This window comes from Helicoverpa armigera, chromosome 22 (assembly GCF_030705265.1).
Source record: "Helicoverpa armigera isolate CAAS_96S chromosome 22, ASM3070526v1, whole genome shotgun sequence".
Taxonomy (NCBI): Eukaryota; Metazoa; Arthropoda; class Insecta; order Lepidoptera; family Noctuidae; genus Helicoverpa; species Helicoverpa armigera.
Genome location: NC_087141.1, coordinates 3458825 through 3486325, shown reverse-complemented (window position 1 = coordinate 3486325; position 27501 = coordinate 3458825). Strand labels below are relative to the sequence as shown.

Below are 27501 nucleotides of genomic sequence, written 5' to 3'. Positions count from 1 at the left end.
GGATCAAGAGGTTTTAAGATACATGTATCAAAATCCTGAAAGACGCATAACGAAAACCAGTTTTAATACAATTTTCACAAAGGTGTGGTCACAGTGTTTGACTCACGACAATATAGTAAACGGGTTTCGAGCTACGGGCTTGTACCCTTTCAACCCTGACATATTACCTGACGAGGCATTTGCTCCATCAATTTTAACAGAGCTGCCTCCACCAACAGAACCCAGCGCTTTAGTAGGCTCAAACACAGATCATCCAGATAATTATACTGTCAATCAGCCAGAAGAACAGCTTCGAAACGAGGATGATTCTCAATCTCATTTGGAGCAGGTTCCTGATTTACCGGAGAAAAGTCCTGCTCAAAGCGCCATGGATCTAAATAATTTGTCGGTCTTAACTAACCAAGAGCATGAAGACACTATTCAATCATCTGAAAATATCTTGAATGATGTAGAAACAACACCAAAGAAGGCACAAATCATTGTTACTCCGACCCAGTCACCAAAACCATCCACTTCAGGACTTCACAGGGCTCCTATATATCGTCGTCCAATAATTTACAGCTCAGGATCCGAGACAGACTCTGAAACAAATATTGAATTGCAGATAACACAACTGGCATTAAACAAATCATCACTGGCCATGGATAATATATATGGTTCTGAAGAAAATATCGAAGACAGCGACGATTTTAGTTCTGATGACAACGTACCTTTGGCGAACCTCAAAGACAATAAATTTAGGTCTCCTTTTCAAGAACTACTGCCAACGCCAAACTACGCTGTGACAAAGAATAAACCTAGGAGAAAAGCCATCAATTATAAAGGCCAACGAGTCACCAAAGATCTGTTTAAGGAACAAGAAACATTGAAAGAAAATAAGTTGACAAAGAAAAGAAAACCTAAAGAATCAAAGAAGACTAAAAATGAAAAAAAGAAACGATCTAAAGGGGATAAAAGAAAAAGAAGCAATCTATCGGTAGAGGAATCTTGGTTCTGCCCAGCTTGCAATGAAAATCGTGTGTCTGATATGAGACAGTGTGTTAAATGCAGAATATGGTACCACGAAGAATGCCTAGGGCTAACCAAAATGATAAAGATTTTTTTACTGTCAAAACTGTGATGAATAAGTATAGTTCCCAAAGGAGTACCTATTTTTTCCTAGATATTTGTGTGTATAATGGTAAATTCTTAGTTGTTGAAGTACGATAACTTCTAAACTAATTTAATTCCAACAGTTCCTAATCAAAAGCCTGATTTAGAATATGTTATTACTAGTCTTAGTATAAGAAATTTTGTGATAACTTAATAAGTGGCCTTATTACCCCCTGGGGGATAAAAAGGCCCATTGTTATTATCTCTTAAGATTATGTGAAGAAAACATTTTCATTTGTTCTATTAGCTGAAAAGTGCCATAAACGTTATGTTTCGTTGATTATTTCATAAGAAAATAAAAAAATATTTTTGGGCCTTAATTTACTATGGTAGTTTAATAAGGCCCACGGTAAGTGTTTTTAAAAATGGTTATGTTTCTTTTCATACTGTTTTTTGTATTACTATTAACCTTTTATTTTAATCGCAAATAAATAAACATTCATATGAACTAGACTTCTTTAATTTTTTTACAACAATTTCTGAGTTATTTGGTTTTAAAATTAGGTGGGCCTTATTTGCCGCAGGTACCTTACTTATGTTGTAAAGAATTATCGTCAAAATGGATAGGTAAAAAACCAACTGAATTGAGTTTAAATGAAAAAGATTAAACTACCCAAAATTTCTAATTTATTAAAAACATCTTAAAGCATTTAATTAGATTTATTAACCCAGATGTTACCTAGTTTCTGAGATTTAAACTGCGCCACTTAGCATCACCTATGCGGATAAGAGCCCAATAGTTAGCTTTAAAACTACTAAACTTTTTTACTAATCATGTTTGTCACGAAAACAAGGAACGAAACCTCAATTCAGAAACCCTTAAAACCATCTCAAACAATACCACAACATCAAGATAAAAACACGAAGAGAAACATTGACAGATGGCTAGACGATTTAGATACACCCCTGCAGCAATTGGCCGCAATAGAAACTGAATTACATACTTGTTGGCGTACACATAATGCGTCCATTTTATAGCCCGCCATAACGGGGGCCGCGACCTTTCGTCATTTGCATTTTTATTGTACGTGACCGTGATTAGAAAATGATTGTAATGAGCTTATTATGATTATTATAGAATGCTGTTAAGTACCTACCTATGTACTTATTTTGTAAAATTAAGATGGATTTATAAGTCTAAGGTAAGGATCATAAGTAAGGATCTCTTATCATTAGCACCCACACAGAAAATTAAAAATTAGGTACATCCATGGGGTTATACCCGCTCGGTAACACCCTTTCATCAATACTGTTGACGATCGGGAAAAAAAAGTTTCGTTCGTTCACAGTGTTGACGAACGCCACTTATTATTTAAGTGTAAAATGGTTATTATGCACATGATAAGGCCACTTTTATTTTCTAGTTAATTGTGTTTTAAAAGATGAAACATAATCCATTAAAACATTTAAAAAATCCATGACTTTTTATTTCCATATTTTAAAAATAAAATACAAGCATTCATGGACACTGTGAACGAACGAAACTTTTTTTTCCCGATCGTCAACAGTGTTGACGAAAGGGTGTTACCGAGCGGGAATAACCCCATCCATGTGATCGCAACCGTTTTACTTCTGACTACTGAACGGATACAACCTAAGACGTGTACAGATGTGGCGCTTAACGCGCCTTTCTGTGGGTGCATCTACACGATGCAAGTAAAGTGCATGTTGAGACACATGCCCAAATTAAATGCATTCTAAAAACCCACCCGCGTGCTTTTGTCACTTGCGCAAGTTAACTTGCTCCAGCTACATGCACTGTGTATGTAGATAGATGCACCCTATTTGAACGGATCGTGTGCGTTCGCGCAGCGGAATGTTGTTGAATTTAAAGATTTGAATTATGCAGATAATTAGTGTAAGACGTCCTATAATTGTGTATGGTAAATAAAAATTTGTGTATGCAGCCATTGTGGAGAAATTCACCAAAAACAGATTCCGCTGGGCGAACGTTGGCGAACGTTGTCCTGGCGGAACTTTTAATCCATAGACTTTAGAAGGCCGAAAATTGTGTGTATTTGTGTATAATTGATTATGTATGAATGAAATCAGTGCATGCATAAACTTCGGAGAAATTCAAGTTTCCGTTACGCGAACGTTTGGCCATTAGCTAGTTTTCATATAAAGCGAGCTGTAGATTTTTACATACGTTGTTTTGAATTTGTTTATATTTGTTTAAAAACAGATTTAGAAAAAGTCGTAGGGTTTAAAAGATAAAAATATAAACGTAAAATACACTTATTAGGTCTTAGTTCTTTAAGTATGCAGTTTGGGGTCTAGATTTTCACGTTTACACAAACCTTGTAAGTGTCTCAACATGTTGCCAGTATCAATGATGTTCCGTTAGTAATTAAAAGTTATAGGATATTTTACCATGAACAGATCACTGTTTACAAAGCAGTCGAATAACACGACGTTTGCATGGTAAAATGTATGCCAATAATGTTTAATCGTTCAACTAACTTAATTTCATGTCATTAAATTCAGTAATTAAAGAAAGACAATTATAATACTGACGGAGCCCTACATAATCCGACCAAGTTCGGATAGCTACAAGCGGCCGTGTCTCAGCAACGTTCTTAACTTGGTAGGTTTGTATTTATTAATATGGTACAGTTGCGTACACAAGCGTTAGGAAAAAATAAAACAATTGTATATCTGGATTGTAAATATTTTTTTAATAATAATGCCACTGTCTGCATATTATTAAAGTAGTGTCATAGTAGTGGCATTATTATTAAAAAAATATTTTTCATTCAAGATATGCAATTGTTTTATTTTTTCCTAACGCTTGTGTACGTAACTGTACCATATTAATAAATATACTAACCTTCCAAGTTAAGAACGTTGCTTAGACATATGGCACGGCCGCTTTTTTGTAGCTATCCGAACTTGGTCGGATTATGTAGGGTTTCGATGCTCCGTCAGTATTATAATTGTCTTTCTTTAATGACTGAATTTAATGACATGAAATTTTGCAAGTGAATAGTTGAACGATTAAACTAATTATTGGCATACCATTTTACCATGCAATTCCTTTAGAACGTCGTGTTATTCGACTGCTTTGTAAACAGTGATCTGTTCATGGTAAAATATCCTATAACTTTTTAATTACTAACGGAACATCATTGATACTTGGCAACATGTTGGAGACACTTACAAGGTTTATGTAAACGTGAAAATCTAGACCCCAAACTGCATACTTTAAGAACTAAGACCTAATAAGTGTATTTTACGTTTATATTTTTATCTTTTAAACCCTACGACTTTTTCTAAACCTGTTTTTTAAACAAATATAAACAAATTCAAAACAACGTATGTAAAAATCTACAGCTCTCTATGTAAGCGCTTTATATGAAAACTAGCTAATGGCCAAACGTTCGCGTAGCGGAAACTTGAATTTCTCCGAAGTTTATGCATGCACTGATTTCATTCATACATAATCAATTATACACAAATACACACTAATTTTCGGCCACATCTCTTTTCTTCTAAAGTCTATGGATTAAAAAAAGTTCCGCCAGGACAACGTTCGCCAACGTTCGCCCAGCGGAATCTGATTTTGGTGAATTTCTCCACAATGGCTGCATACACAAATTTTTATTTACCATACACAATTATAGGACGTCTTACACTAATTATCTGCATAATTAAAATCTTTAAATTCAACAACATTCCGCTGCGCGAACGCACACGAACGGATCCCGTTTTTTTCCGAGAGTCATACCAGATTGGCAGCGACGCGGCGAGGACTTTCAGTGTGTCAACTTTAACTCCATACTTAAATCCAGTATCGCCTAAAAAGCTTGAAAGGTCATCTTGTTGCATTTACTAGATTTGATCATCAGCGGCCGCGCCTTGTTGATGTTTTCGCCCGGCTTCCAGCGCCGCCGCTACTGGCCGTAAGCGTCCTCGCTGTTTTTCAGAGTAACCGCGAATGTGATGATCAAATCTGGTAAATGCACTAAATGGCAGTGTTGCTTCACCCTAGCCTAGCGCATTTTACCGCCCGATTTATTCTCAGCGACATTCGTTTCGAATATAAGGGGAAGGGAGAACCATAAAAATAAAACACAATAAATACTTCATTGTAAATATTAATTTTCCAATATTATTTTATGCTTATGGTAACCAATGATACAATGTTACTTTCCGTGAGCGCGGTACTTCGCGCGTATCGCTATACATATAAACCTAGCCATTGGCATGTAATATCACCGTAACTGCCAACGACGATGCCTATGCGAGATATATAAAAATGCTATCCCATATTGATCAACTCTCGCATAAAGGCAGCTTACAAAACTAGATAATATCTATCTTATAATTAACGCTCAAAAATCACTCATTGATTTGTTTTTTTTTTCTAAATCCGTAAATTTTGATGAACAAAGATGTCACAAGTATAATTTTATAAACATTTTCTTTCTATAGCTAATTGTCTAACAGAGGCACACAATGCTTAGAATCTAGCTCGCTATTGTAGAGCTTACGGTTCCAAGTAAAAATGTTACTCGATAACGAACTTACTCTAACAATGTACAGTCCGTGGAGTTTGTAACACTCGCCAAATTTTCATCGTCATTTGACGCCAACATTACTTCCAGTCCATAAGGGAGAGACGAATTAAAAACATCGTATAAATATTATTAAATCTTTGTTAACTCTGCTAAGTAAATCGTCATGAGCTCTCAACAAATTCTTATATAACTGCTTCGTTACTAAAACTTGACAAGTGTGTACACAAAATTTTCTTATTTGTTAGTCTATAAGGTCATTATTTCTCCTAAACTATCACTATAGGCGGCCCTCCGACCTCGCTTACTGTGACCAGAGTCGGTTATCTTACACTAACGTATGACATAACTGCTTCTATGTACAGGCTCTTCAAGTAACACATGGAACTCCATTTTTTAATTTACAATAATGATAAAATCTTGATTTTCTTTACATTTGGTGTCTAATAACATCTTTATATATTTATTTATAACTGACGCTTTATAATATTGTCTTTTTTTATTATAATTAAATGTGAATAAATTAAGAAATGGAGTTTGTTAGAGCAAATATTTGAGATGTTTATTTCGTTACGGTTTTGTATGGGGGCCAGCTGCGAGGTTCATCGCGCATCTAAAACAAGAGCTATTTGGATATAAGCATGTTTAACAATGAGTGAAACAGCAACAGAATGACTCTGTGAACTCAAAAATGTCTGTATGAAGACGATAGTGAGACAAAATGCTGGTATATGTGTAAACAGACTGTCTCCATACCAATCACAGTTCACATCAATAATACTTTCTTTCACATAAATGAACCTTCGTCACAGAACTTACAGCTTAAACCTACAAAGGGACTAGAACTAAAAAATACAACCTAAGCAATTTTGAATTGTCATGTAACTAAAACTTAGCTTTCTTTAGGAAAATTATTGTTTAATAAATAAAATAAAATGCTATTTACAACGAAAATATTGCGGGAAATATAGTCATAGATACGTAAATATAGTGTTAGGCTGCAATATCACACACAACTTGGACAATGGGTACACAATGTATGGCCTACATTGTGTATCTATTGTGCAATAACCTTACAAAGTTAATAAAAATATACTTTCTCGTCACAGTTCCGAATGATATTGCAAAAATGCTATTTTACAAGTTTCAACAATAATTTCAGTAATTTTCAGTCAATATTTTTAAATGGGAGCCTCTTATGGTCCGAATGGTCTTCATCGTAAATGAAATACAAACGTAAAACTAACAATAAAATATTATAATACCGATGCAACAGCATGCAATAAAATTAATATATATATAACTATAATGTATTCATTTGATTGTGCAGTGATAAATGTGCTTTGTCATATAGAAACTATATGTTGGCACGAGTCATTGTATTGCAGAATTGAAAATACAAACAATAATTATTAACTAAAATTGATAAATTTGAACATTTCTTTTTGATTTAATTTTGAGTACTTCTTCTAACCAAATGTTTCCCTAATAATATTTTTCCTAATTCAGAAATCGTATCACGTTAACAATAGTACCAGGGTAGGCATCAAGTCTTTGCAAAAATATCTACATTAATTTGTAGAAACTGTGTGTTGATAGCATAGTTTGATATGTTGTGCGAAACATAACTACTACAAAATATATTTTTAGATTCTGACACAAGTAAATAGGTGTCTAGAAAAAGGTACAAAACTTACCAATCATAGAATAAATGCCGATTAGAATTAAGTACTTGAAGCTGTCACGAAAGAAGACAATAGTTGATTGCGGACTATTTCTAGGGTCGATGATGTAGAACTAGACTAGAATGTGCTAACTTAAAATATCAACAACGTGAAGCGAACGTTATTTGTCTCGTAGCAACCGAACGCTTGGTATGCGACCAACACACCGTCACTCACTATTCTATATCACTGTTCAGGGAGCGTCCGACTGCGCTTCTGACCGCGCCTCCGACGGCGCATCCGACTTCGCATCCGACTTGTCGTCCGACGGCGCGTCCGACTTGGCGTCGGCTGGCGCGTCGGTCGGCGCGGCCTCGGGCGGCGGCGCCGACTCGTCCTCGGATCAGGTCTTCCGTAGCTCCACCAGTTTAACATCCTTAACATGCAGGTTGTGCTTCGACTTGGCCGCGAATTTGATGACGGCCTGCGTTGACACCAGAGGCACATGTCGGAGATCCAGTCTGGAAATAGAAATAAAATCATTTAGTAATTTTATTAATGTTTGGTGTATTTTTTTTTTGTGTTCTCGACGCCACATAAATAGTGCGAATGGCATGAGAAGGCATTTTGGAGCGCTAGTTTTTTAGATTTTCCTTTGATTTTGTTCTACAAGGAGCGGGATATAACCAGTAGGTATATAACAAAGTGTCATACCGCACGAGGTTGGGGCAGCGCGCGAGGTGATCGAGCGCGGCCTCGGTGAGCAGGCGGCAGCCGGCGAGCGAGAGGCGCGCGAGGCCGTGGTGCGCGAGCTGCGCGGCGCCGGCGTCCGTGAGGCGCGCGCACGAGGACGCGTCCAGCTCCACCAGCTTGGGCAGCGCCTGCACCACGTAGCGCATGGCCACGTCCGTGATGTCGGTGCCGGGCAGGCGCAGCACGGCCAGCGCCGCCAGCCGCGACGGCTCGGCGCGCGTGTTGCCGCCGCCGGGCCGCGACGACTCGGGCGGCGCCAGGATGCCGCGCAGCTTCGCGTCGTCCAGCGCTCGAGCGAATGACAGGTCCAGTGCTGTCAGTGGCGGACATGCGCCGCTGCGCAGTGCTAGCGCGGCTTCAGCTGGAGATCCGGCTAGTGAGAGGGAGCGGAGGGCTGGTAGTCGGGCTAGTAACCTGCGTAGAACATTTTACACGTAGCATTAGTATTACTCGCAAGTTAAATAATATTCACCGTATATACGACACACACTTTTCGGCAGTTTCACCCTTGTCACAGGGAAACTTCATCTCGTACATAGTCAAAATATAGCCTTTGTTACTTGGGAATAGTCTAGCTTCCCACCAGTGAAAATGTCTTCAGGGTAATAACCAAAAAACTATATTTCATCTTTATTACATTAACATATGTATGTAGATAAATATGTGTATTAAATATAGTATTTACCATGCAAGCTGTCTCCTGGCGAGATGGCACCACTCGAGGCCGAGCGAGAGCGGCTGCCGTCGCGCGATGCCGGCCAGCTGCGCCGCCGACACACGCACTTGTACGAACGACATGCTGCGCCACAGCGACGGGTCCATCTGTGGAATGTACATGCATGTTATGAGTACTGGAACTATGTGATGTTCAGACTATGTGATCAATAATAATGGCATTTTAGCCAATCGTCATATAAGGAGTTCAGTCAGGTGCGCAGGACATATTATAGAGCATAAGGATTTGCACAGACAGGTGGATTCGCTATTCCCTCACTCTTATAGCCTGATAGGACAGCAATCCGGCATCACCGGAAAGAGATCATGATCAATATATGGATGCATTCTAGGTCAGGACATATTTTTATAATTATGATTTTCAGTCTATTTTGCAGTACTAAAACTGTGTTATATATAATTTATAAAATATAGATTACATTGAAGTTGTAGATGTAATAAATGGTTATTCAGTAAAATTTTCCTCAAATTATTTTGATCATACTGTCTAATCCATTTGTAAGGTAATCATCTATGGTGGAAGAATATTGATGTAATGATGTCATGCTATATACGCCTTTATTTTTTTATACCTCGAACGCCCTTTAACTGACATAATAATGAGTTTCCTTCTCTGTGTCAGGCAGGCTTGTGCCAAACAGTGGTCCCACTGATGATGCTGAAGTTAAACTTACGGAATACTCAGCCCAAGCCTTGCAGACGAGCGCGCAGACGGCGAGGTCGTGCGGCGACAGCTTGGCGAACACGCACAGCATCGCCTCGCGCTCCAGCCACGCGCCGCCGCCCTGACCAGTCGGCACCGGGGCGGGGCGGATCGGGTACATCGGCTTCTTCATTATCTGAGCACAATAAAAAAAATAATCACTTTGACATTGTCGAACAATAGTGAGTGTATAAAAGTGAGCGGCTGTTTAGCTGGTAGATTAGTTAGGATTGCAATATAGATCGAAAGAGAAAACCGGTTTCTCTACTTTAAAATTATGGTTTAAAAATGTCGAGAAACTGACTTTCGCAAATTACTAAAAACCATACTTCTAAAAATGTAGACTGGTGGATCATAATACAGAAACAATGTTGTTAAAGAAACATACGACCTTATATCGAGGACTGAAGATACTCAAGCATAGTTCGCTCTCATAGTTTTAAAGGCATTAAAATAAACTTAAATTTCTACAGCCAAAGTGTAAAACAAGCAGTAAAATATACGCCTAATTACACACAGTGACAGAATTTGACAATAACATGTAGGTATGTTATATTACATAATATGTACATGTAAACATAACACCAAAGTTCCATCCTTCGGTTTTTCATATGTACATTTATACAAAATGAATGTTCTCATATTGACCTTAGCGGAGTGGTGCGTGAGCTGCAGCGCGAGATGTGCCCGCAGCGCCTGCTTCTTGGGCGCCTCGTCCTCGTCGCTGGCGCGGCGCTTCTTCACGGGCGGCTCCCAGCCCTCGCCCTCGCCACCGCCGGGGTTGCCTTCTTCTTCGCGCTTTATTTCTGTGTGAGAAGAATTTTGTTAAGGAAGTTGTTGCTACAATATGCTGAAAACATTAGTACTCATTTGCCTCATAAGCCTTGTAAAATTGGAAGCCCACCCCGAGATAGTTGGGGATAGGCTAGGCAGATAATATTGGGTCAGTGTAACATAATTCTTATTTTTTTGTTATGTCAGTATCCAGCAGTTTTATTACCGCCCCACACCTCGAGAGATCTTAATTATTGAACACTTAGCTAAAAAGTTTACGTGATAATCTCTTGGTGTCTTCTAACTAGTCTACTCTAACTCTCTACTTCTAATGGATTCAACTATTGCATAATAATAAACCTCAGAACCAAATTTACAATATTATTTTAATTCATATGCTACGAAACTCGTTTAAGTTTGAAGTTCATCTTAAGACAAAATACTTGTGGAAATGCTACCATTTCAACGAGAACATCACATAAACAGAAATAGCGTCAAAACAAACACAAGACGAATTCTAATTTTGGTTTCAAGAGAATCGTCCATTGTAGCAGTTTATCAGAAAGCCTATCTCCACACAGGATGTTTGCTGAATAATACACGTTGTGTTTACCATCCTCAGACTTGATATGTGGAACCTCATTCTTGCTCTCTGAATCCGAACCGGCTTCCGATTTGATTTGCGACTGTGACGTCGGCGCTGGCGTTTTATTCTGAAAGAATACATGAAATTAGTAATTTAATTTAGTCTATGTAAACATGTTGATGATAGGTATAGATGTTTTATCTAGACGAAACGTACGAAAACGGGTGAGTCACATTTGTGTGTACCCGAGCTTATTCATACAAAGATAATTTGCATTATGTGCAATGTTGTGCAATTACACACATAGGCACAGGTCATCGAGTGTTAAAACATGTATGTATATAATATCTATTTAATGTCAGAAATAATTGGGAAACTACTTGATATAAATATTTTACCTGTAAACCATGACCGATTTGTCCGACGTCGGAACCCACGCTCATTCGCCTGAGATCCGATGATTTCTGACGTGCTCGGAAATGACGGGGCTGAAAACAAAATTGTTATTTGAAAACAAAAGGAGGATTATAAGAAATATTTGCTAAGGATTTAGTTATTGGGGACAAAATTAACGAGTTTTTTTTTTTCAAAGTTCCGGTTGCCGCACTGCAATTTATTTATTCATACACTTCGTGTTGACAAAGATGTACAAAAACTAAGTAACTAAATTATTTTGAAAAAAATATCTGTGCGATAATGATTCTTTATGTCAGTGTCAGCTTCCCTACACTAGGCTGGTTTTATTACTACAGAAAAGTGTTTATTAGATACTCAAAAAGTATCAATAACACACAAACATATGTACAAATACTGTAGCTCCTCACCTTATAGTCATGGTTGAGCCCCATGGTGGTGCAGGTGGGGCACTCCCAGGAGTTGGGCAGGTCCTCGTTGAGCTGTCCGCCGGGCGGCACGCAGGCGGGGTGCACGATGCTGTAGCACACCGAGCACTCGCGAAGGGTAGAGGGGCCGGCGCGACCTGGGATATTGAAGGGTGATTAATGAAAATAGTGGCCAACTGTGGGAGAAATAAAGGCTTCGTATCTTCAACAATATCGAACAAGAATCTGGTAACCTTAATCAGGTTTTTTGTATGGGAACTACCCTGAATTATTTTATTCAGATTTGAGTATTTGTTGTTATATCAGCTTCTGTGTAGCTGTTACGGTTCGTGTAATTTTTACAGCTTGGTAACAAGCAAAGGAGACATGAGTTTTAGTATTAGGATCCAGTTTTACTCTTTGAGTATGGATCTCTTAAAGCTCGAACTACATACATATATTAATACTACTAATGTAGTTATAGGTCATCATCAACAGATTATTTACTATTCGACTGTCTAGTATAATAGAAAATACATGTAGCAACTTTGCCATATTTAGACGCTCACACTCGTTCTTGATATATAGAAGTTTAGATATAGATAGAACATTGAATAATTACCATTATTGCCTTTAGCCTGTGGTGCGACTGGTGTCTGCATCCATCCGTCCAGGTGACAAACTGCACAAGACGCTGTGACTGGTAGCATGGGCTGTAAACATACAAAGCAAATCATGTAGATTATTACACAGAAGATACTAAAACAGACGTATGGGTCTATTAAGGATCTTACTTCCTCATTAAAATTATAAACGCGAAACTTTGTACATATGGATATTTGCGCAAAAACTACGGTATTGGATTTGATGTTACTTGGCAGCAATATATCGTCTACATATACTTTTTATCTGTCTGTTTGAAATAGTTCCCTCGGGACGCGCGTGAAACCTAGGGCGGAAGCTTGTGGCACATGAAGTATAAGTTATCTCTCATTACTTGTGGTATAGATAACGCACCTGTAAGCACTGTCGCATGACGCAGGTCTGCTTGGCGCGGCCGAGTCCGCCGAACTTGACCATGTCGTGGCAGAACACGCACTCCCCGCAGTCGGTACGCTGGCATGCCTCGCACTTCTTACATCTGCAATATTGAAATTTTTATATTTATTTTGTAAATGGGTTGAAAATCAACACTTACACATGAAGTATTTGGGGTATTACATAACATAACGTTTCTAAGAACAAGTATAATAACAAATCTAATTGAGATTGAATGTGTATTACATGTTGTTTACAAACAAGTTAGATTGCAAGAGTTGTTTGCTAATTTTGTGTAAACATTCTCGAGCTATGTAAACAATCAGGTTATTAGGTAAACTTTAGATGCAGGTGAGAACTAAACCAAGGTTATAATCCCGAACAGAAGATTACTACTCTTCCACCATTATGTCATACAAATGACTTATTCATATAAGTTATAAGTAAATAATGTTATAAATAAGGTCAGTCCTGTTGTTTCACTTGTTGTAAATTATATCAACACTACGTATTAACTACTGGTCTGTTTTCAACAACGTATTTCATGGTTACATAGCCCATGTTACGAGGAATGCCTCTGTATCCGAAAACGCGAAGTAGTTCCCTAAGGCCGGCAATATACGGACCGCCGAAGCAGTTGCAACTGCTCGAGTGGTTTGTGTACGTGCGTCCATAGAACTCTGCAGTTCACTGTGCAGTCGATAGCTTGAAGCTGTCGCTCCTGACTGCTTCCTGACTGCTGCGGTCTGGGTGTTGCCAGCTTAAGACGCGGGCCGAAGCTATCAAACTAGAGTAGTACATACCGTGTGCGCCTCCTCCGTGGCGCGTTGTTGGCGTGCTCGGGGCGGGGCCGCGCCGCGCCGCCGCCGCGACCACCGCCGCGCCCGCCGCGACCGCTCGACTGACGACGCTCTGTTGATACTACGTCATCCGGACCTGGAAGTAGTGGCATTATGTTATGTTCTGTATAGTATGATAATTATATCGAATCATGTATCATGCATGTCGGTAAAACATATTATAAATAATCTTTAAGTAAATACAGATTTAACTTTGTTAAATGCTTTGCTTATGATTATAAAATGAAGAAAAAAATATTAAAAGAAACTATCTGTACCATCCATTTATGTATTTCTTCAGGAGAGTAAACCTTTCCATTGGTAATTTTTTATGCAGGTAGAAAACATGGATAGTAAAAAAACATTTACGGCAAAAAATCAGGTATTGTATAAAAGTTCCATAAACTAAACTAACCTTTAAGCACCGGCACGCCAGTAACAGCGAGATGCTGTTTATCATGTCTGTGCTGTTCCACCAATGTGCGAACATCTTTGACGAGGGCGATAGGGTCTGACAGGAGTTCCGGCACTGACTTGCGAGCCGCCGGCAGTTGGTGCAGGTACATTACTATTGCCTGAAATAGGAAGATTATAGTTTAGTATTGCATACTTACTTCAATTGAAATACAATGGACATTCAACTCAAACAAGTCAAATCAACACACTCAAGTCAAAGTCAAGTCACTTCAACATTCTTTTTGAGTCATTTGGACGAAATCTCTGCTGCTTGACTACATAGGGGCCAGTAGTGACTGAAGAATCTAGTATTTTCAGTTTGATCCGATGTAGGTCATCAATAGGATAACATGTCGTCTCAAGTCGTGTTCACAAGAGTCATGTTAAATGAAATGTATAAATGAATGACTAAATTAGATTCGGCTTTCAGCCCAACCAGGTGCAGCACAGTATCTGACCTCTTTGGATCTCAACAGTATCATCATTTAAGTTCACTAATACATCTTTCCATCATGCCTAAGATGTGCCCTACTGTGTGGTCCATATTGTGTCCATATTATAGAACGTAACATTCCTATAACATGTGGAATGCTAAAAACAATTAAGTTTTAAGTTAAAATATGTCCCAAATCTGACCTTAAGTCCATGCAGTTCATTCTGCGTGAGATGCACGTGTTCTTTGGGCGCAGTGAGCGAAGACTGTCCTTCAGGCGCTAGATGCGACCGGCCCAGCAGCGCCGTCACGTAGCGGTCGAGTACGTACCACAGCATCTCCGTGAAGAATGGATAGCGAAACTTTTGGGGCACCTGGAAAATGTGATAAAAAACTTAACTTTCAGAGAATAAAATAAAAAACTATCTTGAATGATTTATCGCCACATGCATATGGCGGCATGTCGACTGCAGTGGAGACCGCAGTGCAGAGAAACTAAGAAGTACATATTATGAGAGTTCTTCCATTTGCTTCAGTGGGCAGACTGCCTAAAAATTAGAAATACTAATACTTTTATAATGAAGAGGAAATATTTTTGTATGTTTGTACCTTAGATGCTCCGAAACTACTGAACCCATTTGAAAAAAATTTCACGGCTGGAAAGCTAGCATATACCCCAAGGAATATAGGTAGGAGATCCCCCCAGGACGCGGGTGAAATAGCAGGAAACATCTAGTATAGAATATTTTCTTTCACACCTACGATTTTTAAACGATTAACGATATCTCACCTTAGTAACATCTTCAACTTGAGCAATCTTGAGCTGCTTCTCAATACCAAACTGATGCAGAAAGTTGCCGCCGAACACCAAGGAGTCGCTCGGAGTGTACACGGCGTGAATCCAACCAGTCGGGATGAAGAATGTGTGGCCCGCTTGCAACTAAAATATATCATACGAAGCCTCTATTATTATTTTTTTTTCATTTTGCAACACTGCTCTAATCTACACGAAAAGGTAATTGAGAATTTTGTGAATTATAGTTTTATAAGAAGCCAGGATGCTGGTAAAACCTGGGAAATATTTTTTTACTGTGTTTGATGTTTGGTCAGTAATGCATTCTACATTTAAATTTTTTATTAAGGAAACAATTTAATAATAGTTGCAAGGTGATAGCATTGTGGTAGATATAAAAACCGCTAGATATTAAACGAAATGATTCATAACCATATTATTTATAAACCGAATCATTACACGTGAAAATACAACATTTCAAGGATATAAAACAATTACAGTATTGATTTACGAGTTGCAACTGTATTTTTATGGAGCTACGAACGACGGTTGCCGTGTGAAACCGACGTACGTGTCCGCGTCACAGAATTACACGTTAGCCTTTTATTAGTGCTTCGATTCGCGACTAACGTCTACAGTTAGTTAATCCGTAAAGGCGGAAATTACACCGATTACCGACCATTATGCTGATTGACCTTGAGTTTCGTAATAGCAGGCTGTAAATAATTTAAATAGTGTATTTTTTGTAAACTTACATGAACTCTGATGCACTTCTCAACTGTGTCGCCGAAGAAAACATCTGACTGTTTGCCGGAAAGAACCCATTTTTCGTAGAGCTGCAAGTTTTTCTCTGTTGGTGGGATCAGCCAGAACACTTTGGCGCCTAAAATTAAAAAAAAAGTTATTAAAACGTTATAATTATATGTCAATAAAAAAAACTGATAACTAATAAAGTGCTCTCTTACCTCGTAAAATATGATACCAAACAGAGGTACCGCCAAAATCGATGTGGAAATCTGTGTAGCAACCCTTAACGGACATAAGGCAGTACTTCTGAACTTTAGGGTACATCATATCATCCAGCGCGTTTGTTGATTCAGTCTGCGGAAGTAATAAAAGCATTATAAGCAGAGTCCAACAAAGCTTATGTGTAACCGTCGTAATCATTTGAAGTCACTGTACGATACAATGTTAGTCCATTTTACCCGGAATTTTGCCAAATGTGCGTTTCATTGTTTTGATATGAGAAAGAAAGCTCGAGTTTGTTTTGGTGTTTGTTGTGTCTACCAGTTTGTAGCAATCTTAAGACAGAAAGGTAACTAGAAAGGTTTGTGAATTGTTTGAAATTATTACTTGAAATTAAAATTAATGTTCAGAAATGGCTGAGTTTGCGTGCGGCCAAGTTCGAACGCCACTGTATCTTGTGAACAATTCCAAAACGTGTATCTTTTAATGTTTCATTCACATTCATTCCAAGAATACAGTACTTACAATTTTAGTACATAAGCGCTAACTAGAACCAGTTACTAAAAATCATCCCCTTTGTTTGTTTATGCATAGATTGTAGCAGACAGTTCAAGGCCACAGGTCGTGGCGGTGGCCGAGTGTAGCCGAACACGCAGTCACCCGAAATAATCCGACATCTCACGATCGCAAACGAGCTTGTCCCGCCCAAGTCAGCATATTTTCCGCCCAATACTTTCTACGCTACATAATGTAACTCTTGGAAAATACTCTTTTGAGTTACCTTTTACGTTCTTAGTAAAATCTGTCATGTTCTTTCAATACACTGGATCGAAATTATATCTCACGTGAAAATTGGTTTTGGATCAGGTTAAGCGATTTATTACCGAACTTTCCAATACATATTTTCCAAATAAAAAGTTATGCTTGTACATCTAGTTTATTTCACGGCGTAAATACAAATCAAGAGGAAGAAGTAAGTAGATAATAAGCCAACTGACGGACAAGCTTAGATTATGCACTAACTTTTTAATGCGTTAACCTTTGAACAGTAACGAAGTAGACATCAAACGGAAAGGTTAACTACGATAACGAGGACAAACTGCTTAATAACTTTAACAAGATGCAATGCAGTCGTTCAAAAGTTTAAATTGACAATGTTATGGAAAATCTTGTATACATTTTCTTTGAAGCTTGTGAGGTATTCATAAGGTCTCGGTACATATCGGGGTATTACCTCGAATGGGAACGGGATATGCGTCGGTCACAACTGGACATTATTATCCCGTCCTACTTCCAATCTCGAGTATTTTGTTACTGCTAAACTACGGTATGCTAGGCTAAGAGCTCAATTTGCAAGACTTGGAAACAAATATGTAAAATACACAGAATTCTAAAAAGTGACGCAGTCGTTTGAAATCTAAAGAGAATTTGGATACATGACTCTTCAGGACTCATTCATCTGTTGGACACTATGTACATTATGCCAGGGGCATAATGCAGGACTACTATCTTCTTGTTACGGGCTCCTACGATCGATATAACTTAGTATGATTGACCTCACTAAATCAATTTTTTTTCATAAAAGCTCTTTCAAAACGTCAAACTTCTTAGTTGCACGGTTCCAAAGATTGGGTCTTATGGAGAAGAACCATAAACACGGCAAGAAACTCCATAAACACTCTTTGTCATGGTTTGGTAGATGGAATCTCCAGGGTCTATCTATAGATTATCTATTTGCATTGACACATACCTGCTGATCCTTAAGATGTCTGGGCCACACGGTATCGACCCAGTCGATGAGGCGCACGATCCTTGGCGCCTGCACGTAGTTCTCGAGCCTTGTGTGCGAGAACTCCAGCGAGATCACGTTCAACAGGCGCTCCTTGTTCGGATCGTCGTAGTAACGCTGCCAATCCTGAACAACACATCATAATATTATAGGATATCAATAAAGGAGTTCTTCATCTTCAGAATATTAGCCTATTTTAATACTGGCTGTTTTCTTCGTGTCCCAGGGGTATAGGCTACTCATCCGGGTGAGATGAAAGATGAAACATCTATAGAGAAAATTTATTATTTTTGCAGCGGTTTTGACTTTAAAGAAACTCACATTAGGAAGGATTGTTCTCTGTTGAATATAAGCTTTTTATGCTGGCCCCTAACGGTTTCTTCACACGAAATCCATAACTAAATATTTTGGTTCAAGCATACCTACTATTAATTTGCTTTACCATTATCGAGAAGCTTTTAATCAACGAAGTTAAAAACGATTAATTAAATGATGCATCTCGCATTCTCGTTTGATGTCACACCCACATCATCTATATTTAGCCGGTAAGACTTTAAAACCGCAATCCGGGACGTTGACGGTAACAGATTTTCTTTAATGTGACTAAACTTGTATTTAATCGAATTGGGTTTGATATAAATACTCAGCGTAAATGATTGATTCGGTAAATTGATTTAATCTTATCAACAAAACTGCTTTATAATTTTCTAGTTTCATTCAGATTTACAGGATTAAATGTTTTGTGATTCAAACTTGACGATAACTATCAAGATAACAAAAAAAAAAAGTTTCCTAATCAATTTTGTGAAATCGCTATCAACTTCTCAAATTCATAAAAAAGGTTTAACATTTCTGGCGGTGCAACCGGAACTCATGTGTTCGCTACACTATGGCAATACATTCACTATGAATTGTAAATGCAAACTCCTTGCAGGCCGACGTTAGGCTTCGTGTAAACAAAGCTCAGAATGCTCAGATACGACAATCGACAATGCGATTACCACCGACAACTCTAGATAGTGATTGATGACCGATTGCTAAATGTATTATAGTTATAGTAAAATATTGTAAGTGCTCTCGCTATCAGCTTTTATTGGTGTAAATTATATTTCACGCTGTTGACTTATATGTCACGCTTCTAATAGAATTTGAAGTTATTATAATATTGTTCTGATATTTAAAGCAACACTTTTCAAATATTAATTGATCCTAAAAATCAATGTGGAACTATGACACAGTCTTTAGGGGATAAAGCAGTAATTAAACAACGTTAATTTGTTTAAATAACAATATGTTTCAATATTTCGTTCATAAAACACGCGACTGCATATTTATGAGTGAATAAAAGCGCGACATTCTCTCTGCGGTGTTTATTTTATGCAGTTCCCTACGGCCGCGATTGTTGAAGTCGCAACTGTATAATGGTTTATTCATAATCATTGAAACAGCCGCGAAAATTAATGGAAACATTGACGACTTTTATTTATGTAGCGCATAAAAGTGCTCTTTACATTATTCTGTGATGAAGTTAATATTAAATCTCTATTCTAGGTCATTAGCCATTAGATAACAGCAAGTCATATGTAAGTTATTTTCAAATCGTGATACGTTATCTACGTGAAGATATAACTTATTTTATTATCTGCCACATATTTTATGAGATAACCTGTTTCCATAATAACAGTCCCGACGATACCCAGCACCAGTACATCCTTTTATTTTTTAGCTAACGAGTAACAGGTAAAAATTGTTGCCTCTCACAAATAAGCTAACCTTAGATAAATTAGTAGAATAAAATATTGTTTCTCATACATATCGAATACGGAGGAAAACAATAAAAACTTTCTAATTTTAAAAGGAACCACATCACCAAAGGTGCTCCAGCTATAGGCGAAACGAGAGGAAGTATAGACTAAACCGAATCCATGTTCCTTTAGTTGGCTCGTAGCAATTATAGTATTTATTGTACAAAATGTACATGAAGCTGCAGTCTTACCTTCATATTCATCTCGATATTCTTCTGTGTATTAACATCCATGACGTCCAGCAAGCGACGAGAGCCGACGCACATACGCACATCGTTCACTGTGAAGTTGCTTGTTGGGACCCTGCAACAAACCTACAATGTGACCAACAGGAAAAATATCCAGTACTGCCAATTGAAAATTCCATACAAGTTCTCGGAAGCACTTTTAAAGCTTCGAGGGAAACTTTGGAGAGTTTCAAAAGGCAGTCTCAACTGAAAAGAGGTGACTTGTTCTGTGTTGTTTACTTTATTGATCCTGCCTTCAAGTTATGAAACTCAAAGTGATACTATACATTTTACTCATAATTTCCTTACATAAATCTTTAAGATTTACAACTACATTATGTTCTACATATAAACCATTTTGTTTAACATCATAAAATGAAAACGTAAAACCAAAAAGCTTTTCCCCAACTATTGGATGACGTCACTCACTTTTTTTAGTTAAATGAAATTGACTACATTTTCATGTAAATACCGGTGTACGCATTTATAAAGTTAGCAGTACAAGTCGTAAAAGTCAACTGAGGAGGCTATCAAGGCATCAGCGCTTATTGATGGTGACCTTTCGACCTGAAACATGTTTGTTGTAGTTCGGTCTAAGCCAACGCGCCTTTTCGCAGTATCGCGTTTCATTCGTACTGAAAGGAAAGCTTTGCGTAAGCGAGAATTTCTTGGAAAGTATCAAACTATTATCAGAATTTATCTCGCTTGAACAACAAAGGCTCATAACTCTACAATATTACAAGTAATTCTGAGCCGGAATCATGTTTCATCTATCAAGCTTTAAGCATAAAATGGTTCAGAGGATCGCATAATAAAAGTTTAGGGTGTGAAATTGTTAAGTTTTGTCCGATTTATATCCAACAGCGACGGATTTGCATAGAACATAGGAAGGAGGGTTATGTTTTTAATTCTAATTCATTATTAATAAGCATTACCTTTGTAAATTCTTTCTTTCCTGTCTTCTTTCTTATTAAAATCGAAAGTCATTTATTCAAAGTAGGCTGAAAATCAGCACGTTTTTGAACGTCAAATCTACAAAAGACAGCCCCCAAAACGCCCGCCCTTCACCACTTCCTATGTGATTTTGCTGGGAAGAAGAAGTGGTGGAACAAACTCCCCAGCAACACAATTATGTGTGTGAACATAAATTGTAAATAAATAAATATTAATTATACCTAAAAAACCCTTCCTACATCTAGCAGCAAACATTAATATTTCTAAGGAATAGAATAAGTGACTAAATGTCAGACAAAAGACTTCGTTATTATGTCAAAATATCTTGAGCATTTCGATCCAGCAGTGCTCTCCGGGTCTCGGGTTTTCCAATAAGTAAATGTCAACTGGATAATCTAATTTCTAGATAGGAACGCAAAACCTTATTCAGATTGAAAACTTATTGTGAAGTTTCTTGGTAGTGAAGGTAATATGATTAACTCTGTCAGCTGATTTTAAATAATAGGTATCATGAGAATGAAAAATTGGTCACCCATCCAGGAATTATTAAACACAGCCCATGGCATGTTAACTTTATACAGAAAGCCAATATCCACGTCAGCAGGGGATAATGTTTGCGGAACTTTATGCATAGTTTGTTTTTCATACATAAAAGGTAGAATCGAGCTTACAGCCACTCTTACACGGCATAGCGCTTCAGAATACCAATAAAGATTACGTAAGAGATACGCATGGAGTGTGCACGTAAAATTATATTTTTACTTATCTTGAGCTATTTCATATGTAAAATATTGTTGCATTATCGGGTTATACCGCATGCATTTATTTTAGATGCGTCTATTACGAATTCCTGAATAAGTTTGTATAATAGCTGCCCTCAATAAATAAATAATTTTAGAGTGCTACAGGTTCAAATGATCTAATTAAAAATTGAACTTTTAAACTACTGTTGCGTAGTGTATTCGTTTCACTATACTTACTACTTAAAATGCAAATCACGTTTAATGGCGATCCAGCTAGACCGTAAACGACAAAGGCGAAGGAGGTCCGAGCTTCACGCTTTTTTGTGTTGTTTACGTGTAACTTACGAGTACATTCCCTACTTGTATATAGTCGGGATTGACGTGAATCATTATATTTTTATAAGAATACTATCGAAGGTACTAAGGCATGGCTTGAAAGGTTTCTTATCTATTAATTCTGAAAAATATTCTAGAAGTTCAAACTGCGTGGGGCAGGTTTAATATTCCGCCTACACGCTCAGCGACCCGTGCCACTCTGAACGTATATTGTAGAGGTAATTTATAGAATAATAAAAGCAGTTACTACATTTTCTTACATACAGCATCCAATTAACTGGTTGTAAAATTTACTTCAACAACAAAAATAGAGCATGTTTTTCTTTTAATTACGTTCGTACATAAAGTTCAGCTTGAACATTTTGTAGGAGAATAATTCATAATCAGAAAAAGTTTTGAACATAGTAAAAGTATAATCAAACTGCTTAGCTCATTATGGCGAAACTTTTACCCATAAAAAAGTTTCCAAAAAGTCGCTTAACACAAATATTCGAGTTGTCAACATAATTCGGGCTGAAACGACCTAAAATAAGCTTATCGGTAAGCGCTCCCAGTCAAGGAAAAACAGTACATAAACAATAACATTAGATTGCGTGGTATTTTTATTCTGATACAGTGGTTGTGCTACAGTGCGATACGGCGGCCTACCGCAAAAGTGATAGCAATCTATTCCTTTGATAGCACACGTAATGTGAATATTATTATAGGCTCCAGCTACGCGTAATCGATTTGTTTCCCATTCAATTTTAACCACATATTATCAGTTACTATAAAATTAATACAATTTTATTTATTTATACATATATTTGTGTAACAGACAGTAGTTTTGGCACAAGAAAATTAATAATGCTTTGTGAAGAAAGTACTTTCAGCTGCTTCGAATTTTCAGAGGCACATTAGGTATATATTTCACTTTGCCTGTAAACTTTATTCAGAGTAAAATTGGTGTAGCTGAATATCAGTCTTTTTGGAACATTAAAACTCTTTTTCTTCTGGTCTTTGTTAATCAATTTATCTGTCCTGCTTTTAGGAGAAGCATAGTAAGCTTCAAACAAAACAGAGCATGAACAACTACTTTGAATAAGAATGGCGTTAAACCCAGTGTAAACGCTAATAGGACATTCCTCGGACAGATTAGGGCTCTACAAAACGAGTCCACTTTTTTCGTTTACCAGTTCGACGTGATAAAACACATCACAGATAAGAAATCCCTGTCTGGGAAATATATTTTTGTGAACAACTGGCACGACACCGCAGGATACCGAGCTAAGCTCTTTAGTAAGTAGATACCTACCTATTACACAATGACACGGTCAGTTTATTTGTCAAGAAGTGTTCAAAATATCTTTTTACACGCTTCTTTGGTCTGCTTGGGGTTTTTACCAAACAGGTTTAGTATGTTCCAGAATTTAGTGACGGATTTTTAACTGAAACTATTTATGACGGAATATTGTAGCCTATGTATTCGACATGGTCCTTGCATCTTATTAAAATCATCTACATGTTGTTAGACACAGAAATAATATATTGGTACGTTAGTATAGGTTTCAATAGGCAAGCAATTGAGGACGAGTGAATCGTGAGATAATAGGTGCTCAGATAAATCATTCGATGCACCACCATGCTTCACGATTGCACAAAACAATAACTTTAAACTTTGAGATAAATATTTGTGCTTTATTATTGATGTGCCTGATATAAACACTGATTAAAATCAGGAGGTTTATATTGTTATATTTATGTATAGCACAAAAAACCTAAGATCGGTGTATGAGAACTAGAAATAGTTTTTTAAAATTATTAATTAATTTACAAAACTTTTGTCCACTCTAGTGGAAACCTAGACACGTTCTACACGAGTCACTTTCATATAATTTCGAGGATATACCTAGGTAGGTAATCCCAACAAACAACTTGAATCACATTCATTCCTACGAACTCTGTCTACGACGAAAGAATTCGTGGCACGAAGTGAATTACGTGTAGAAACAGTTTTCCCCGAGTTCTTAATGTAAACAACGGTGCGACCATAGACAATAGCGTGTAGTTCGCACCCATAATTTATGGTTCGACTAGGCCGCGGATCAACGCGTAAAATCAAACTAGGTTAGTGAAGTCCCGATACGCGATACCAGTGCTACTCGTCGTATCAGTCGGTAATTATTTCCGTCTGTCATACGTATCATATCATATACCTAGGTATGCAAGTATAGGTAACATGATAACTTGCATTAGTCGATTACGCACTCTGTTAGACTACAGTCCATTGAAAGTGCACTAAAGCTCGCAGTATCATCTGCACGTGCCAATGCATTAATTATTTTATAAGTGAGTGGGATTCCTAATTACATATTACACGACGGGTGTTATTAATGATTGATTGGCTGAATTGTCTTTGCATGAGTACAGAATAATGTGATCACTGAATTAGTACATGGTGTTTCTTTATACTCTATATTTTATACATAAAAGGTGCACCTCCATAAGTTTATGATAATGTTATCTAGATGCACCACAGTAAGTACGTTAAACAATGATTGTAACTCTACTAGTCGTAATAAACACAGAACTAATCATCCTGTCTAGTTAATTCTTAGTATCCAGAATATTAGTAGATCAATGACAGCAACGAAAACAAAGATGCGCGGGTGGTAAACATACACAAAAATAAAGATGATAGATACTTATAACTAATCTCCATCTGGCAATGGGCCGAAAATAATAGCAAAATGACAAATCGATTTCATTCAAAATTACTGGACCAAGAAGTACACGGACTAGGGTCTCTTTATTAACCGCTACTATGACATATTATCAACCAACATATTATCAGGAAAATAATAAAGGAAATATACATGGTTATCCCACTTATATAAAAGGATCTTCACATACCTGAGTCCCAATCCATTTTTGTCCTTAAACAGCAGCGGAGTGGTAAATCCATTCTTCTGTAGATATGACACGGTCAGGTCAGTTCCATGCATTTCCAGCACTGCACCGGAATGCTCAAATCTTGGGCTCTCCAGCTTGTCAGCCAGAGAGAAGCCCCGGCCTCCTTCGGCCTCATCATCACCCAGGGCCCACTCATCAGAATAAAGTTTGCGTTGTTTGCGTTCACGCTAGAGAAAGAAAATACTGTTCTATAATTTTTATTTTCCTATAGTTAAGTTTTAGTAAAAACAAATTAATAAAGATCTATTCATGCCCATATACAGATGAACTTTGTTTCAGAAAGTCTTTGTATCTTTCATTGTTTACATTTTGAGAATGTTATTAGTCTCTTCTTTTATTTAATTCTTTCTATATTGAAGGTTCAGCCAGGAGTATGAAAGTGAAAACATGTTACATAACATCTGACAGCTGAATTGGATCTCTTTGTTTATACTGCAGCTTGTAAGGCCAGGCTATAAATTACAACTATTCAAACAAAACTAAACATTTCAACTAAAATTAATGACTCTGTATAAAATGTTGACAGTAAAAAAAATATCTGTTATCTAATCAAATTATTAATTACCATTGAAATCTCTAGGAAATACCATTCAATGCTAGTTTTATTCTAAAAAAAAACATTTCGAATATTTCGATATGTTTGAGGCTGAGGCAAATCCTCATCTGTAAAATTAACACAAATAGAAAAGTTGACAATGCGGCGTGCTGAAGTGATTAGTGACTTTCACTTTTTAACACCTTTTTGTCAGACGACAGGTTTTATGGATGATTTTTCTTTGAGTATCATTTGCCAAAGTATAAAAAGTGCATCTGCTAGACTGCTTTGCGTCTCGCGTTACGAAGTAGGTTATTTTTTTCCACCCAAGGCCAATGAAATACGAGTTGAAGAATAAACGAGCCTAACTTGTGACAATAAAACTTTTGTTGCGAGGGCTGCTCGAGCCGTCCGCGATCGGCGTACCTAACAAAGATCGCTCTGTCTGTGTACACGAAAATCGTGCCGTATCCTATTTAAATCAACATGCAAGTGTTTTAGGTGATCGACTCTCGCCCAGTGTGTAATTGTTCGACGGAAGATTAGTCAAGTAATAAAGTAGATTGCTCGCGAGCACCGAGCGGAGTCGGGCTCGAGCTCGACGTGTGGCCGCATCGCAGCGCGCACGCCCCTGGCCGCCTGCTCTCCGCCAGCCCGCGGGAGGGAAACGCCTTCGACACTCGCTCGGTCCCTACCAGATGCCCACAATGCCTCGTGCGCCGAAGACGTCGCTAGCGCGCGCAATTTATTGTCACGTCGCTCATTATCATCGCCGCTGAATCGCAATGCTGCGATCTCCGGAACTATTATAGATTTTGACACCATCTCGCATGCGCGAATGCATACGGCCGCCGCGTTTTAAACTCGGCCGCGGCGTGATCACAAAAAACTGAGTCCGATGACCCTCAATGACTATCATCACACACAAAAACCACATCCACAAAATGATTCCTATCGTCATCCCGTAACTTTCGTAAATCGATACACGATGCAGCGATGCACCATTTCATGTTTACGTGATCCCAGATAAAGCCACCATGGCGTCACCCGGGACTAAATACGTAAAAATCTAACAATAAACACTCACCAGCTGTCTTGGAACTTGTTTTTTGTTATTCGGCAGTGTTTCCGACATGTTTATATTAGTCAGAAACACTGCACAACGAAATTAACACTATTTTACGTAAATATTTTACACGGAGCACGAGAAAAAGTAACGCAATCCACCATTTGCAATAGTCGACACTGCTGCCAACCGCGCGGCGAGCAATCACTCCGCTAAACTACTGGAGGTTGGTATCACTTGAAATGCCCTATTGGTTTATTTATGAAATAAGATGGCGGGAGCGTTCAAAACATCGCAAAAGGGTATTGAATTATCTAAATTAAAATAATGAAGTGAAAAATACTAAATTAGTTTGGAATTACTTGTTTCGTTACAAAAATGAATACTATGATAACAGTTTATTTAATTATGAGATGTGACCAGAGAAAAAATAATTTCCGATATTGAGTACCTTGACTGATTCTACAGAGGACTTTATTACGTGTGCGTGCAAATAAACAGCAGTTCCGATCGTAGGGTTGAATTGAATATTGGAACTATTCAGCTATATACTGAGATAAGTGCACATTCAATGTTCCTACGAGTAAGGAGATTCCTGGGCAGATCTTTCTTAGGGTTTGGCCTAACCATCGCATGGTTTGAGTCATCAAATAATGTATTTTTTTAAGTATAATTATTTTAGTATGTTCGTGTACTTTATGGTATATCTTTCATATTTTGTAATGTAATTTAGGTAAAAGCAAACTGTCATACCTATTTATTCTATGTACCTACATAGATATATGTACTTACCTCTATGTAGTATGTTGAGTTAGCTCAATTCACCTATTTATGAAGGTCTAGCTAGTTGCACTAGGTAATTAT

The 27501-nt window shown here is 37.7% G+C and overlaps 1 protein-coding gene across 1 annotated transcript; it reads right to left on the bottom strand.

The window, feature by feature from the left end:
- Nucleotides 1-5233: 5233 nt before the first annotated feature.
- Nucleotides 5234-26853, bottom strand: LOC110370794 (jmjC domain-containing histone demethylation protein 1). The gene is made up of 20 exons (XM_064040334.1): nt 26659-26853; nt 24977-25203; nt 20016-20127; nt 17981-18145; nt 16230-16365; nt 16020-16147; nt 15262-15411; nt 14675-14845; nt 13998-14157; nt 13547-13679; nt 12723-12846; nt 12328-12418; nt 11709-11863; nt 11283-11372; nt 10912-11011; nt 10173-10330; nt 9496-9660; nt 8772-8908; nt 8048-8500; nt 5234-7854 (listed from the first exon to the last, which is right to left on the bottom strand). Exons 1-20 carry the CDS (start codon nt 26704-26706, stop codon nt 7737-7739), a joined length of 3021 nt encoding a protein of 1006 aa, XP_063896404.1. The 5' UTR covers nt 26707-26853; the 3' UTR covers nt 5234-7736.
- Between the last annotated feature and the right edge of the window lie 648 nt (nt 26854-27501).

What these genes read in the sequence shown, in the direction of transcription:
- LOC110370794 (XM_064040334.1), bottom strand. Translation starts at nt 26,706, where the DNA reads ATGTCGGAAACACTGCCGAATAACAAAAAACAAGTTCCAAGACAGCTG. An exon ending in CCACGGAGGAGGCGCACACG is followed by an intron (nt 12,847 to 13,546) that starts GTATGTACTACT and finishes TCAATATTGCAG; the next exon opens with ATGTAAGAAGTGCGAGGCAT. An exon ending in CGCTGCCCCAACCTCGTGCG is followed by an intron (nt 7,855 to 8,047) that starts GTATGACACTTT and finishes TTCTATTTCCAG; the next exon opens with ACTGGATCTCCGACATGTGC.